The 17133-nt window shown below is 34.2% G+C and overlaps 2 protein-coding genes across 3 annotated transcripts; one reads left to right on the forward strand and one right to left on the reverse strand.

Moving 5' to 3' along the window:
- On the forward strand, positions 5085 to 7080 carry LOC109229047 (RING-H2 finger protein ATL60-like). The gene has a single exon (XM_019394353.1). The coding sequence runs from the start codon at positions 5734 to 5736 to the stop codon at positions 6634 to 6636; it is 903 nt and encodes a 300-aa protein (XP_019249898.1). The 5' UTR covers positions 5085 to 5733; the 3' UTR covers positions 6637 to 7080.
- LOC109229048 (ubiquitin-conjugating enzyme E2 34-like) lies at positions 8962 to 14569 on the reverse strand. Of its 2 annotated transcripts, none has more exons than XM_019394354.1 (10): positions 14340 to 14568; positions 12481 to 12621; positions 12006 to 12060; positions 11552 to 11590; positions 11301 to 11364; positions 11106 to 11167; positions 10968 to 11007; positions 10148 to 10175; positions 9760 to 9851; positions 8962 to 9574 (listed from the first exon to the last, which is right to left on the reverse strand). In XM_019394354.1, exons 2-10 carry the CDS (start codon positions 12535 to 12537, stop codon positions 9316 to 9318), a joined length of 696 nt encoding a protein of 231 aa, XP_019249899.1. In that variant the 5' UTR covers positions 12538 to 12621; positions 14340 to 14568; the 3' UTR covers positions 8962 to 9315. The 2 variants fall into 2 exon arrangements, with proteins under 2 accessions (XP_019249899.1, XP_019249900.1); XM_019394355.1 differs by having other exon boundaries at positions 9053 to 9574; positions 12481 to 12637; positions 14340 to 14569.

Here is a 17133-nt window from a genome sequence, read left to right on the forward strand (position 1 = left end):
GGCCTCCTTTGTTTAATATAGGGTTTAGGACTTAAAATCCCATGTTTTGCACTTTAGTCCCTGAAATTTTAGCTTCCTGCCGTGGTTTTGCCGCGGTCGCGGTGGAACCGCGGCCAAACATGCCCTCTGATTCTTCAGTTGTCCGCGACCATCTTCTACCGCGGTTCTGCCGCGGTCACGGCAAAACCGCGGTTTTTCACCCTGTTCCGTTTGGAATTTGGAAAAACGTAAAACATGAAAGTTGTAGCCCTTTGAGTTAGCTTTCCAACCATATATTGTGGAGCCCAAATGGAGTTCTGAGCAAAAAGTTATGTCTATTTTACTAGACAGTGTGCAATATGTCTCCTCAAGCCTTCGTTCGTACTTAATTATCAAATTTGACCCCCGAACACGATCCCGGCTTAATTCCTTGAGCTTTTACTCAGACTTCAAAGCTTCAAATCACTTAAATTCATTCCATAACATCTATATAGCTCGGAATCACACCTACAAGGCATAAAACACACAATTAGTGCAAAACACTAGCGATTAAAGCGCAAACTCAATTAAAGTGCAGTAAATTCGAGTGTAATAAGCGACTAAAATATGCAATTATAGCCTATCATCAATAACTAACATCAGCATTACTAATACATCATACTCAACATTATTCTTATACACTCTACCAAACGACCCAAAGCTGTCCTAACTCCTAACTATCTGATAGAGTGAACGGCTTACTCAAGAAGAAGCTGTGGGAAAAAATTATACTCAACCAAAGAAGTGCTATGCAACTCAACAGAAGGTTCTGATGAGAAAATATTGAAAGAGGTTACATAACTAATCTTTTGGGGCTGGATTGCCTAACATTTATCCCAACCAAAGTTATAAAAAATAAAAAATAAAAAATAAAAAATAAGAAAACTGTCCTTGAGTCAGATAATTCTCCCTTTGGTTAAAAAGATGTTCATTGTTCAAACTCTGTGACATTTTGGCAAAAGGAATTAATGAGGTGCATGTAACAAGTCAGTATTTCTTTTCTAGAAGAATCAATACATCTAACTGAACTAATATTACATATTTTGTAGCTGCAGGGAGTACAATTTTCAGACAATAATCTAATAATAAAAGTACCATTGTTTTGTACTCAATGAATCTTATACCACGAAAAGGGGGACATAACTCATAAGCATTACTAGAGGAATATCTTACTCGACAAAACCTTTTGTGTTTTGAACTAGATAAATTAGTTAATCAATTCAGTTGAAGAATACAATAGGAATGTTAGATAGCCCATAATTATATATCGTTTTTATTACATTAATAACATAAAAATCTGTTCTTCCTTTGTTCAAAGTTCATTATTTATTTTCTTTTTAATTTAATTTAGCATCGCTACTTTTGGGTTTAATCCTTGTTTAGATAATTAGAATAGTCGGATCTAATTAATAGTTGATAGCAAGTCATCGTGGGTTCGGCACTCAATCTTATCACTTTATTACTTGACGATTGCGTATACTTGCGTGTACTTTTTACATTAATTGACGATCACGTATATTTGCATGTGCGTTTGACCGCAACATGCTCCCAGGCTCCTGGCCAATACTTGTGAAATGGGCTCATGCTTATAGAAATAAATAGGATGGACCCCACGACCTTGTTGAATCATCCTTAGATGGTGGAAATATAGATGCTATTATATATATATATATATATATATATATATATATATATATATATATATATATATATATATATCGCACGGGCCCGCTCTTTTTTCTTTTAATATTTCTTGGTCTATTACTAATCACACATTTTTTGCCTTTAGGGAAAGAAGAAAAGATGTAGGCTTTTGTGTAACAACATATAAAATCACTATTACTTGTGTTATTTATCTTTTGTGTTATGTGAAATTTCTCAAATCGTATTACTATACCAATCACTTTGTAATACTTGTCGAAGTTTGACACTTTATTATACAAAAATTAAACAAAACTTCAAGTACAATTTAGAGTATTTCTACGTAGGTTCTACACTTTTTTATTTTAGAAAAGTTCTGCACAACCAAACTCAAAATTGATTATAAAAAATGATTAAAAAATCAGTTGAAAAATAAGTCGTGGTGTATTTTCTCATTGTTTAAATTGAATTATATATAATTTTACTCTTTTGTTATTTCAATTGTGTTAATGTATTGCTTTATTTTATGCTTACTAAATCTTGAATAATAAAACATATTAATTTTTTCCCCAAATAGTTGAAAAAGGTGTTTTTTTGTTCTTTAAAATAGTAATCGTAATTTTTAAATATTAAGAATTTTTTAACAATAAAATTTGTATTTATTCTAGTTTAATGACATATCTAAATAATTTATTAAAAATAAATTAATCACTCTAAATACTAATCAAATTTACCTTAAATTGAAGCGTTATCGTTTTTTTCATTTGATTTGATTGGGATACAAATTAGGGTGTAATACAACTCTCTTCACCATAATTCTTTGTTGAGCCTTTTTAAAAATAGTTAATTGTATATCTATGTATTTTAAAATTTATATAATGTTGAATTCTTATTGAACACGAAGGGAATACCTAACTAAATGATTATATAGAGGGAGAGATATAATCATGCATAGTGATACTTCTTATGTTGCATAATGTATAATGCTTTTTAACAGAAAAAAATTCACAAATTTCTCTTGGTTTTTAGTTTAGATTATTATTGAATAATGTATTAGAGCGGAAATCCTTTTAATACAATTTGAACAAATTCTAATATTTTGTTCTTAAATAGTTTTTTGCTAATTTTATAAAGTATTTCAATTTTTAATTTGCAATTTAATCAAAACCTTTATAAAATGATACCAATTGATAACAATATAAGAACATCTGAAATATAAATCTACATAAATTATCGTCAATTCTTTTCTATAAAATCTTCTTTACCTAAATAGTCAATAAATGTAAAAAAATGAAAGGAGATAATATAATTGTTATATTTTAATGTGTTACCGTAATATACTTTTAATTTGACGAATGTTTGAATTATAAAATTATCAAGAAGATAATTTTTCTAGTTAAAAGTTCTTATTGAAAAAATATTTTTTTACACAGTGAAGGAGAGAAGTAATATGTTTTCAAACAAATTGGAGAGTAACAATAATAAGTAGTGCATTTAAAGAAGATAGTGAAAGTTGAATGAGAAGTGGGGTCCACCGTCCACCTGAAGAACTCAATAGCATAGGCCATGTTATTTTGGTTTTATCTGTCGTTAAAAACACACAACCAAACTTTTGAGCCTATATACAAGCAAATAATACAACAATATCTTTGAAATAACCATGATGCCCTTGGTCGACCTCCTCTTCTCTTTTCTAGTATATAATATAATAGAAAATATCGTCAATTCTTTTTTATAAAATCTTCTTTACCTAAATAGTCAATAAATGTCAAAAAATGAAAGAAGATAATATAATTGTTATATATTAATGTGTTACCGTAGTATACTTTTAATTTAATGAATGTTTGAATTATAAATTATCAAGAAGATAATTTTTCTAGTTAAAAGTTCTTATTGAAATAACATTTTTTCAAACAAATTGGAGAATAACAATAATTAAATAGCGGAGTGCATTTAAAGAAGATAGGGAAGTTTGAATGAGAAATGGGGTCCACCTGAAGAACTCAATAGCATAGGGCCATGTTATTTTTGGTTTTATCTGTCATTAAAAGCACACAATCTAAGCTTTTGAGCCTATTATACAAGCAAACAATACAGCAATATCTTGAAATGACCATGATGCCCTTGGTCGACCTCCTCTTCTCTTTTCTAGATATCTCTTTTCTAGATAATATATAATATATAATAATAGAAAAATCGGAAATAGAAATATTCAACACATGACTGGGGCTCACTGCCGACGGGCGTGGCATCCTCAATCATTCGTTAACGGGTGGTTTTGTTGAATTCATAAATAAGTACTAGTAATTATTATGATTTGTTTGGTGCATCATATTAAAATAAGTAGTAGTATATATATAATATATAACTAAAAATATGTGTTTTATTTTAATTTTTAAAATTTTTATTTTCAGTTTTGACATTAAGTAGGAATCTGATAATATTTTGGCAGAAGGGCAATTTTACCATTTTATTTGTCTTATCAATATAATTAATCATTGAATTGTTATCTATCTTCTACCATTGAATGTTGCATAAATTTATATCAAAACTCGAATATAAAATTTTACTCTTAGTACTTTAAAAATAAGTAAACGATCCCTAGCTCCCAAATTTATTGGTTACATACATCTTGAGAGGTCGTCGTTTAGTACTGGGGATAAAATAATAATTTCGGGATAGAATTTGAGATTGTATTTGTTCCATGTTTAAATATATACTTATATGTATAAGCTAATTCCAAGATAAATTTCATACTAAAATAGTAAGATTATTTATCTCACATAAAAAAAAAAGGTGGAAAATTAACTCAATTAGTCGCCCACCTAACCATTTAAATTAAAAATACCCGACAGAAGTATAATATATGCATAATTTTTATATTATATACTCCTTCTGTTTCAGTTTATGTGAACCTATTTCCTTTTTTGTCCGCTCCAAAAAGAATGACCCATGTTTAAATTTGGAAACAATTTAGCTTAAATTTCCAACTCTACCCTTAATGAGAAGCATTTATAACCACACAAATAATCTGGACCCCTTTTTAACTTGTTTAGGATCACAAATTTTCTTCATTTTTTTTAAACTCCGTGCCCAGTCAAACAGGTTCACATTAGTTGGAACGGAGAGAGCATATATGTATGTATAAACTATATATATGACTAGGAAAAGTAAATAATAAATATGACCGTCTATTTATGTAAAGATCCCAAAGGTAATTCTATGGGATATCCTGATTTATCCTACCATTGTACCAAACAACCTTACGATAATTTCGACACAGTTTCTCTTTTAGTTGATGATTATTGTAAGGTTGAAAGTGTAAGGTGAAGCTAAAGCTAGTGAGTAAGATACGAGTTCAATTAAACCCAGTAATTTATTAACCTAAATTATTAATACAGAACTCAAATAACTATAAAAAAAAAAAAATAGATTTGATGCTTCAATCCTAGCTCCGCCATTAAACCATGGTAAGAGCAGAAGCTTCCCTGGTAACTGTTGAAATCTTTCTTGTTCGTCGTTTCATATACTATTCTAGATTTTAGTTACTACTTAATATTCTTGTTCGTCGTGACCATTTTCCTCATTGACTCCTCTTTCCTAAATATCTCTTCCACTGTCATTTTCCTAAAGAATCTATACACTTTCTTGTATTTCTGACGTTTGTCTCCTTCTTAAGACCAAATTTTTATCTTCTTCAATCTTCACACCTCAACTAATATGAACGTAGCATTTCTAGTCCCACCTCCCATTTTATAAGCCAACTACAGCTAAATCTTCCATCTTCATCTTTTCCCTTTCTACTCTCTTCTTTCACACCTATTTAGTTTTCATTCTCAGAAAATTTATATATAACACCAGAAATTTCCTTTCTGGGTTTATTCTTAAAACCCAAAATTCTGGGTTTTACTTGCCTTGATAATACTTCTTTAGGTTTTTGATTTCAGTTGTCAGATCCTAATTAAACCTCAAAAATCTTCCATTATTCCTTTTTTGTCCTTTGTTGCTTGTAGCAGCACCAACGAAAAATTCCAGTTTGTTCTTGTTTCAGGTTCTTAAAATAATTGTCTGAAAATGGAAGATGCTACACACACACCTGGTAAAGTAGACGAGTCAGGTATGTTTGAGCTCACTGGAAAAATCATGGTCGTAGCAATTGTACTTATTTTTCTTGTGGTAGTCTTCGTTTTCTTATTCTACTTTTACTCAAAATGGTTTTGGAACCGCCGTCGTCAAGCAGACGGCGGCAACCCTAACGCCAGCACACGGCGGCGGCGCGGCTTCAACTTCTCTTCAGCCGGTCATCATCAAGAAGTGAATAATGTTACATCCGCTCTCCGCCGGGGTCTGGACCCCACTCTTCTTAAAACTATTCCCGTAGTTTTATTCAATCCTAAAGAATTTAAAGATGGATTAGAATGTGCTGTTTGTCTTTGTGATGTTTCTGAAGGTGAAAAGGCAAGACTTTTGCCTAAATGTAATCATGGATTTCACGTGGATTGTATTGATATGTGGTTTCAATGTCATTCCACTTGCCCTCTGTGTAGAAATCCTGTTTCCAATATATCTTCTGATGATCAGAATCCCACCTCTGCTGTGGAAGAAGAGAATTTAGTTTCTATAGAGGTGGCAAATTTCCCGACTAATATCTTGTTTTGGGGAAATGAGACTCAAGTGAGCAGTTTGGAGGACTCTTTACAAGGTCCTAATTCTTCTTCTAACGCGCCTTGTCCTCCACCACCACCACCATCGTCATCATCCTTGTCGTCCTCATTTGCCTCTACGAGTGATAGGCGTTGTGTAACATTGGTGATTGATATTCCAAGGCAGACAAATGAAGCAGAAGATGAACAGAAATCTCCAATAATGTCCACAAGATTGAGGTCTTTGAAAAGGCTCTTGAGTAGGGATAGGAGGGTTAATCCTTCTAGTCCGAGAATTGTGGATGTAGAACAAGGAGTCAGAGGCCAGAGCTAGTAGACAACAACAACAACCCAGTATAATCCCACAAGTGAGGTCTGAAGACGTTAGTATGTATGCAAACCTTACCCTTACCCTGGGGGTAGAGAGGTTGTTTCCGGTAGACCCTCGGCACAAGATAGCCAGAGCTAGTAGGAATTTATAAATATGGATATGTGATATTAGCTTCGATATTTTCTGATGTTTGCTATAGAATTTGGGGATGAATGGTATCTCCAGAACTCTCATTCATTTGTTTAAAGTTTTTGATTCTTGATGTAGATGTAAAGATTGAAACTTTCATCTGCATATAGGCAGTGAATATATTGTATATGTGTAAACAATGCAGTGGGCCTCTCTGTTTGAGAATGAAGCAATCTTTCTCTTACAGAAGAGTAATTTCAGTTATTTCTATGACTGTTTGTATTTTCTGGCTGCTACAATGATCACATTTTGAGCTTTCTTTCTTCATATGAATTTGGTCTGTTTCGGCAAATCACTTCTAAATTTATGCGGTGGAAAGTTATGGCTGAAGGCTTACCATTTTGGACGTCAGATCTAAGATCACATTGTATTTGGCCTAAAATACATGGATTAGTTGTGATAAGAATAACCTTGAGCCTAACTTAATCTCTAAAGCTAGTTCACGAGGCGAGAATTGTCCATTGAAACTAGCTCATGAGGCGAGGATTGTCCAAGATAATATAAAGAGGCAAATAATCTCATCCCACTTCGATGTGAGAATCTAACAATTAGAATGTCTTGTTTGTCTATGTGAAGTCTGTGAGGGTAAAAAAGGCAAGCTTTTCACCAAAAAAGAATCTAACAAATAGAATGTGTTGTTTGTCTTTGCGTAGTTTCAATCGCATTTATTGGTTTGGTGATTATTGCTGCATGACTATTTTATGGGAAATTAGATCCTCTTCTAAACTTGCATTTTACCAAATCTTATTGTAACCACAACAGATTGCAAGGGTATTCTTTCAATTGTCGAACAAAAATATGCCTCCAGTACTCCTACATAGTTTAGGTTCAAATATTCAATGTAGTGGTACATACTAAGGGTGTTAAACGGGTGAGTCGGGCCGGGCTGGGTTTGCTTTTTTTGGACCCGTACGGGTTATGGTCCGGACTGGTTACGGGTTGGGGCTTAACGGGTTCAGGTTCATCCGGATAAAAATTGAACCGTAAGGGTTACGGGTTGAGGGGGCCGGGCCGGGCCGGGTTTAGTGTATTTTTTAATTTTTTTTTTGTATTTTGTATAACTATTGTAAGTTATATTAATACTTTGTATTAATATAAAGAATACAAGGAAGATGGGGAAAAATTGCACTTATAAATTGCAAGTGCTACAGTTTTTTCAAAATTACAAAATTAAAGTTTGCATTTAAAAAGTAAATTAATATCTTATGTATTTTTATTGTGTACTAAAATATATTTAATGCCTATCTTATGTATTTTTACATTGTATCAAGTTGTTTATTTGATGTATATTTATGATTTGAGCATTTATACCCTAAATATATACACTATATTTTTTATAACCTAGGATCCGGTATTTTACCTTATATAATACTCCTATATGATTTAAATTATATTTCTTTCATTTTAAATACGTATAAAATATATACGCAAGGTATAATCAAGACTTGTAAAATATATACTCAAAGCAATTTCCACTGTAAAACATACAAAAAAGTGACAAAAGTATTCCACTATTATTACATGTATCATACTTGCAAATTATGTGTAAGATATATATGTTAAATTCCAATAATTTTAAATTATGTTAATTAGTATACAATAATTGGTATATTCATGGTATGTGTAAGATATAAAATATTTATACTAGAATATACCACTATTATGTTTTTAAAAATTAGACAGGTATGTAAAGCTCCAAAAAAAAAATTAAAAAAAAAATTTACCCATTAAACCGGGCCGGGCCGGGCCGAGCCGGTTTAACGGCATTGTTCATCTAACGGGTTGTACCGGTCGGGGTAACCGGTATTTAAAAAGTAAACGGAACAACCCACGCGGCCCCCCTAACCCAGCCCAGCCCCTTTAATCGGGCCGGGCCGGTTCAGTTTTAACCGGTCTGGGCCGGTCCGGAACCGGGCTGACCCGGCCCGTCTAACACCTATAGTACATACACACTGCACTTTATGCTCTCCTTTTTCCCCCTTGTATTATACTAGTATTTTGGGATGCTAATTCACATTTTCACGTTTAAACAAGTACTAGGACGACTGATCAACCTCCGAAGGAAAAGAAAGCACTAATACAGAACATATTTTAAGGGAAGTACCTAGATTAGTAAACTGCATTCCTGAACAAGCTCGAGAAACAACAGCAAGTTGACCTCGCGATAAACGTACCTCCTACCCGCCAAAAAAGGAACCAATGAAGGATAAACAGACACCATTTGCAACTCTGAGCCCTTCACTATTACCACACAGAATTTCATATTTTAAGTGACAAGACTACAAAAGTAGAAAAGGAAAACCCATCAGCTAGACTAAGAGATCAGTTTGATCTCCACTAGGCCTATACATTCTTGAGAAGTATAAGAAAACCCTACAAATATTTTGGACTTCTCAGTAATAACCCAGATAAGGATTACCCAACCACAGATTTCGGATGCTTTGTTCTATAGCGTAGTGCAATAATACATTTCCTGCCTAATGGAACTCACCATCAAAGCTGAAGTAAAGGCAGAGCCATTACAACGCCAAAAACTGATACTAGCAACAACAATAACCAAGTTGGGCAAGATTTCCTCTGTTGGTTTTTCACGTCTTTATGGGGCTCTGCTTTATTCAGACCATCCAACAAGGGTGTAGAATTTGATGCTTGAGTTGGCATGGTTGAAACCTGCTCCTGAGCAGGATGCACCAGGAGCTGCTGCTCTTCATACTTCTCCACATATTCTGGAAACAATTTTCTAAAGGTTGGGCTGTCATAAAAATAATTAGTAAGTCAACTGGGATCAAATAAAAGGCGCAGTTAAAACAATTGACAACATTGTGAAACTAGTAGCTCAATTTTTCACGCAACAGATCTTGTACTGCAGGAACTATACACTTAAGGCAATCTGAAACAAATAAAAGGTATGCAGCAGGGAACTCGCAGTTGACTCACTTTTTACAATTGAAAGCAAGTGAAGCCTTAGCAAGCTTCTGTTTTTCAGCAACTGTTGTTGTTACACTGCCTGTGGTAGGACTGTTGTCCATCTGCAGGAAATGCATGGGTAGACATAAAAGTTACCATTAATGCAAATGAATGCTTCCCAAAGCAAAAAGAGATTGTAAACAAAGGAATTATGGAAGATTATTTCATGGATATAGCACCACCATGCATTGTGGATAATGCAGGCCTAATATGGAAATTTACACAAAGAGGGACAGAGACAGAAGAATGTAAAACTGTCATGAAAATGAACATGAACTAAACGAAAGAGCACAGCCCAGAAAATAATTAGTGATGAGAATGCAGATCCTTTGCATTCTATGATTTGCAGGAACTTTACCATAAATGAGAGCAGTCCCGTGAGTATGCTGCACGGAAAATAGAGGAAATCAGTTCAAATGGAAAAAAGAATTAGACAGTCAATATAATTACTGTAAGCATGTTCCTCTTTATCAAAAAATTAAGAGGACATGCTTTCGCTATTTTGTTCTGAAAACTAATCAGAAAAATCTTTGGAATCATATTTTAGTTATAAAAAAATAATAACAAAAAAGTAGAAACAAGTTTGGTAAGCAGATAAAGTTCTTCCAACAAATTTTACTGAAGAGTAGCCCCCAAGGGCCTTTGGTCTAGTGGGCTGTAGACAAAAGTCTAGTATTTAAGTGGAGAAGGGTAAAGAGGGGGGCCGTTATCCACCGAATTTCAAACATTGCGCCACTGGCCCTCGGGGATCTCTCGGTTATCAAAAAAAAGTTGACTGAAAGCAGAGCCATGGAGGAAGAAAACAATGGGAAACGGTGGGGGTGAAGGGGATGCCTAGGTTGAGGCTTTTTATGGGCAGAAGTGAGGCGAGAACTGCGGTGAAAAGAGAGAAGTGGTTCTGAAAAGCAAATGTTTCGTCTCTTATCTTTAATTTATTTTTATTCCTTTAACGTTGAATACCAAATATTTTACAAGTTATACACCTCTTTCTAATAAGTAGGAAGAGGTGAAACACAATTTTTTATTATAAAACAGGTTTTATTCAATTCAAAAGATGTCCCTTATTCTCATATTCTCAGAGAAAATTAAAGTTCTTGTACCATATAGGCCCTAAAGCAACTATTTCCAGACAAATCACCATACTTTTTTTTTTCGATAAGTATATAGTAATTTATTACCTTGACACAGACCACATAGGGTTCCAACTCTCTGGGTGAACTGTGAAGCAATAAATATGCCAATTGAAGGTCAGGAACATGTAATCCTCTCAAAGCAACAAGCAATTGTAACTACAATGCAACTCCAAAAACACTTACAGTCACTCATAGATAAACAGATTTTCTTTTGCGTCATAAATCTTCCATTTGGAGTAACCATGCTACAGACGAAGCAAACATAGTTGAGGTGATTCCAAAAAGGAAAAAAAAATACAAAAAGGAAAGCCTTATAGACACACATTGCTAAAAGAGAAACGAGTCTGGGAATATCAAACTGATCTGAACTTAGATTACCTGATTCCTGGAGGTTTAAATGGATATTCTGGAGGAAACTTAATCTTCCCATAATAATATCCACCTTATTATTGGAGTTGGCGGCATTTCACAAGAAACAACCACAAGAGCAAGAATAACTCAGAGAAAAATGACAAAAGTATTCAGAGGTGACAAAAAGATAGTCAAAGCAGGGTCTAGGAAGAAGACCGCATCACCTAACAGTATTAGTTCATTGCACAATAAATACCAAAGTTAGAGAAAGTAGAAACCTGCAAAGGGTGTTCCTTCACTCCCCTCCAACACGTAATCTGGACATGAGATTTAGGTAAAAGTAGGAATATTAGGAAAAGCAGGTAATGAGTTATCTGATGAAAAGAATCTAAAAGGAGATCACTACTGGCAAATAAGCCTACTAAAACAATATGTATTAGAAGAAGAGCATCAGATTACATGCCAATTTCATTCCTAATCAGACTGCATTATCGACAGTGCATTTAGGTGATTCAAGCCAAGTTCATTCCTTATTAGACTGCATAACCAACAGTGTGTTTAGATGCATGGCACACAAAGAAGAAGAAACAAATATTCATGCAGAGGAGGTATCAAGAGGAAAAGGAACAAAAATAGGCCTACTTATAAAAAAAAGAAAGTTCATATAATTCTAAAGGTTTAACCGAATATATTGAGAAATACAGGTATAGAGAACAAGCAGTAGGGACTTACGCCACTCAAGAATATCATTTGGAGAAGGGCGGGCTACAACATGGGAGACAGGTTCCTGCAATATAACAAGCTTCGTCAGTTTCAGAGGATTCACAGCACAGTAGAAAATGTCCAAACACAGCAAGAAAGACCAGTTGACAAAGCCATAGGAGATGCCATTCAGCATCAAGTCAATGAAATAAAACTTAGCTCTTAGTTGTGACAGAAATTACGATACAAGTGTCATACTTTCACACGTGGCAAGTGGCAATGGGGGTGGAGAACAAGCGAACTTCAACTAAGTTAACAAACGCTAATGAAAAATTTAGAGTGGTAACGTCATGAGGGGCAAGAAGATGAAAGTCACAAGTATGGTTCATAACATGTAAGATCCAAGCAAATCTGTCTTTCTCATTCATGGGAGAGTAAATGAAGTTGTCTGGTAATGCAACAAATTTATGTATAATATATTCCCAGCAGCAAAAAGGTTACATACTTTACAAAGTGCTCTATATTCCTTCTGGAGTCGTTTTACACATGCCTTTTCTGCCATATCTAAGCTTCAAAATGGAAGGAAACTACGAGATGATCCTTGGGAGCTTCACTTATTCTCTTGACTGCAAAGAAATGCCACCACCTGTAAACATAAGAAACTAAATAAACAATTTTAATGTAAGGAAACCCCAAAGTAAGAAGGGTGTAAGTATATGAAACTTGAAGAAAACTTGAGTCAATAGCAATCAGTGCAGACTGCAGACCATAAAGAAAGAGGTAAAACCATTAGCTATGTGAATTCCATTTCTTAATTTTCTTATCCCCTCCAGCTAAGCACGGTCATCAATTCCACAAGAAAAAAGTCTTAGAAACAGTGGTGAAATGAGGAATTGAAGGGATCCTGTGAACCACAAGGAATCCTATATGTGAAAAAAGGACCATAATAACTCTACTTTTAAGCTAAGGGTTCCTAATCTAGCCACTCAATAAACTAGCTTAAACAAAAAAGTAAATTCATAGACTAATTAAAAGGAAAGTAATAATCTTCAGAGAAGTCATAAAACAAGAAGAAAACAAATATAGAGTACCTGAAAACTGTTAACTAAAATACTAATAAGAGCGGGCTTCTACAATATGAAGAATGTTTTCGTTTGCCTCGTCTATTCCCGCTCAGCTGGAATTGACTTTGCCTCACCAATCCCTCGTGTTAAGGCATGGTCTTTTATTCCAATCTTCCCCTTTTTTGAAAATCGATTTTGATTCTTCTTAGACTTCCGTAATGCAACACAATTTTACGTGACTAAATCAAACAATAAGTTGTTTATGGCTGAATACTAAATCAAGACCCTATGGAAGGAGCGTGGCTTATCGCCATAGTCATGTCAAATCAATAAATAGAAGCTGTTCTGGGGCTTGGGCCTCTTTGGAGATGGCTGATCACCCCTAGGCTGAAGGTATTGATGTCCATCCTTTCTACTCATACATCTATTGCATGTGAACAGGTACAAAGCCAAGAATGTATAATCTATTATCACACATGACGTTTTAGTGAACCTAAGTCTTTCAAGCTACCTTGAGAACCACATTATCTACTTGTTCACAATATTTCATACTGCTTGTTCAAGAGCCTGACATAAAGAGAAAGCAACTAAGGTACAAGAGTAAAAAGACTGCAATATATTCTTTAGATCCCAATTGAACCACAACCCAGATAAAGAATCATCCGTTATACTATGGCATAAGAAATATCAATGTGCTTGGACTCTGTCTGCTTCAGCATCATTTAGGCAGTCTGTTCCCCCTCATGGATATCATACAAAGAAAGTAAAAGGCTCTGCACGCTAGTAAACACAGTAAATACTCACGGATTCACAAGTACAACCTAATCTTTTTTCTCTCTGTAATTCACCATTGCTAACAGTCTGCTTCGCTTGCCAACCTAAAAAGATAATTTTTCTAACTTGTATGCGTGTGTACTATAAATTATTTTCAGCTTATGTTGCATATTCAGGTTTCAAACAAGCCTAATTCTCAGCAATCACAAATTAATGACCAAACAAAATATAGTCCATGTAAATCCAATATTATGCAGGCTTCACAGCAGCGGACAAAATTCACAAAATTAGATTGCAAAATAAACCGCAATTAAGACAAAATACGTAATGGAATGTCAAATTAATAGAGTAGCGATTGGACAACAAAACACAATTTTCCGAAACACACTCGTCGATAAACGAAGAAAATCAAATTAATATAGTAATCAAAATCAAAACTGACGAATTGAGGATATAAGTAGAGAGTCGAAATGAAGAAAAGCAATGACAAGTGTACGTATGGCGAAATATGAGGAGAAGAGATTACCGAAGATCGAGCATGAAAATGGAAAGCAAAAAGAGAATTAGTCTCAAATCTGACGTGCTTGATCTGTAGTGAGGAGTGGTCCAGTTCAAAAATAAGTTAGCTTTGACCCATATTTGTATTGAAATTCACAGGACTTCTCTGACTCTTTTCCTTTTGCAGCCGACTCTCCTTTTGTTTGGGTTGAACGTTTAATTCAATATAATAGTAACAAGAGTACTATCCGGAGCTGAGTTTTGTGGATGCACCACTATGTACCTTTTTTCCTATTTGGGGAAAAAAAAGGTACACTTTGGCTTATAAACTAAAACATTGTGTGCTTAATTTTGTCATTTATTAGTTGGTAATAAAACTTAAAGGAGTCTTTGGTAGAGGTTATTAGGCACGACATGACGCACATGGAGCTGACTGAGGACATGGCCTTAGACAGGAGGATGTGGAGGTCAAAGATTAAGGTAGAAGGTTCGTAGGTAGTTGAGCGTTTCTCTTTGTCTTACTCAGTTAGCTAGCATTAGTGTTAGTATGATATCTTTTATTCATAGATGGCTATTACTACCTACAGTTTGACTGCATTCTTGGATTCGATCTTATTTCATCTTGCTGTTATTCTTACTTGTTATTACCTTTTCTTTTTCAGTCGTTCTCTAGCCTAGGGTCTATCGAAAATAACCTCTCTGCCCTTTCAGGGGTAAGGGTAAGGCTACGTACATCTTACCCTCCCACACATATAGAACAGAAGATTGTATAGGTAAAGGTCAACCCGAGGCAACATTATTTTTTTTTCCCACCCAATTTTCGATATTGTTGCATGCAACAATATTTACCTTGTATAAGGAGTATAGTGTCTATGCAAACTTTATATTTACCTATAGAGATAAAAAGGTTGCTTCTGATAGACTTCGGCTAGAGAAAAACAAAATCTCGACAATAGTGAAGAAGCCATGAAAAGAAAAGCATTAGCAACAGCAAAATAATAGGAAAATCAAAGAAAAGAAACAGCAGATAGTATTAGAATCTAAGACAAAGAAATACGAAACTACTACTCTACTACAAGATTAAAAAGAACGCTCGACTACCTCCTAAGCGACAAGCATAATTCTCGCTGCAACTATTTAAATTTGTGTTGCATAAGGTTATTAAAGGGGGAAAGTTATTTATAAAAAAATCATTTTCAATACTAGAACACGAGTCACTGTGATTAAGGGTGAAAGGATCATATTCATCTCACCGCCATAATATTATCAATTCATATATAGCCTTTCAACTTGTAGACATCACAATTTTATCGGATCAAATCCATATGAAATTTGGGTTTGATCCTAAATTTAAAATACTACAAGTAGAGTCCATCGAGGTTTCTTGGAGGCTACTCTATCTGAAACCCTAATTTGGAGGCTACTCTACCTGAAACCCTAACTTGGAGGTAATCTATCCAAAACCCTAGCTACATACAAAAGGAGGCCACATATTCCCTTTGAGAGCATCTCGAAATTCTATAAAAATTGATGGAATATTCATAAAGAGATCAAATACATCCTAAGTGATCAACGGATGTCCTTCCATTTCTTGGAGATCAAATACATCCTAAGGAAGTTCGCGTCATCCTACGTTCGAGAAATACGCTGGTTAAGCCCTCGAATCACGTAGAATAAATCGGAGGGAAGAATCAAGGGATTAATAGAGTTGTACGTACAACGTTTATCAACAAAATCCTTTTTTCTTTGTAGTTGTTTGTGATTGCAGTTTATTTTTCGTATGTCGAAAAATTGTGGCAAACACAACTATTATTAAAATATCTTGTAGATCTCTCAAAAAAGATGTTGTGTGGGCAAGTCGATAAAAGTAAAAGCGGGGAGGGTTGTTTTGGGTGCCAATAGTAGCATAGTTGCTTGCCCGTTTGGATGCGTCTATTTTAAGTGACTTTTAAGCATAAGCTATAAGTTAGAAATTCTAGCTTTTGGCTCTTTTGTTTGGGGTCATTTTAGTTTAAAAACAAATGCTTAAAAACACTTTTTTACTTTATTCAAATACTACAAAATGAGTTAAAAGCTATTTTGGCACTTAAAATAATTCAATCCAAACGGTTAGTCGTCCTTCCTCTTACGTATACACAAGGTAAAACTGTTACTCCATATAAGAGACATATTTCATTTATTTGTACATTCAAAAATTTAAACTCTTCTTTTAAACACATCGAAACAAGTTTGTTCCGGTTCCTAGTTAACTTTTAACTGTACTGTTATTTGCTGCAGAGCAATAGTAATTGAGACATTGGAAGACATAAATAATGAATTTATCGTACAAGGTCTACAAGCAACATCAATCATACTCTACAGTTTTTCTCTTTCATATGATAAATAAATAAACTAATGACACAGAAAGAGAATAATAGAAAATGAAAGAAATGGTTGGGAGGATAAGGGGGTCCTATATGTGTCGGCAGATATTTGTATTCGCAAACATAAAGGTATAAATAAGTTATCACCATTTCATTTATAGGATGAACAAAAAGAAAACAAAAGTAAACTAAACCACAACATTAACGTGGCATCTATAACATAACTGCAAGTTCGGAAAACAAAGACGTCGGGTGAAATCATATCATTTTCTCTTTTGTTGACAAGGATGCATTTTGTTGACCCTCGGAAATTTTGAGTAGTTAAGCTAAAAAAAATTAATACAAAAATAGTGAGAAAATTTAGTATAATAACGAGTCATTAGATATTTATAGGGGCATATTTATAACGAAAGTGAGTTAAAACATATGATGCAAATAACCTACCATGGTACATGACAT

This window comes from Nicotiana attenuata, chromosome 7, assembly GCF_001879085.1.
Source record: "Nicotiana attenuata strain UT chromosome 7, NIATTr2, whole genome shotgun sequence".
NCBI lineage: Eukaryota > Viridiplantae > Streptophyta > Magnoliopsida > Solanales > Solanaceae > Nicotiana > Nicotiana attenuata.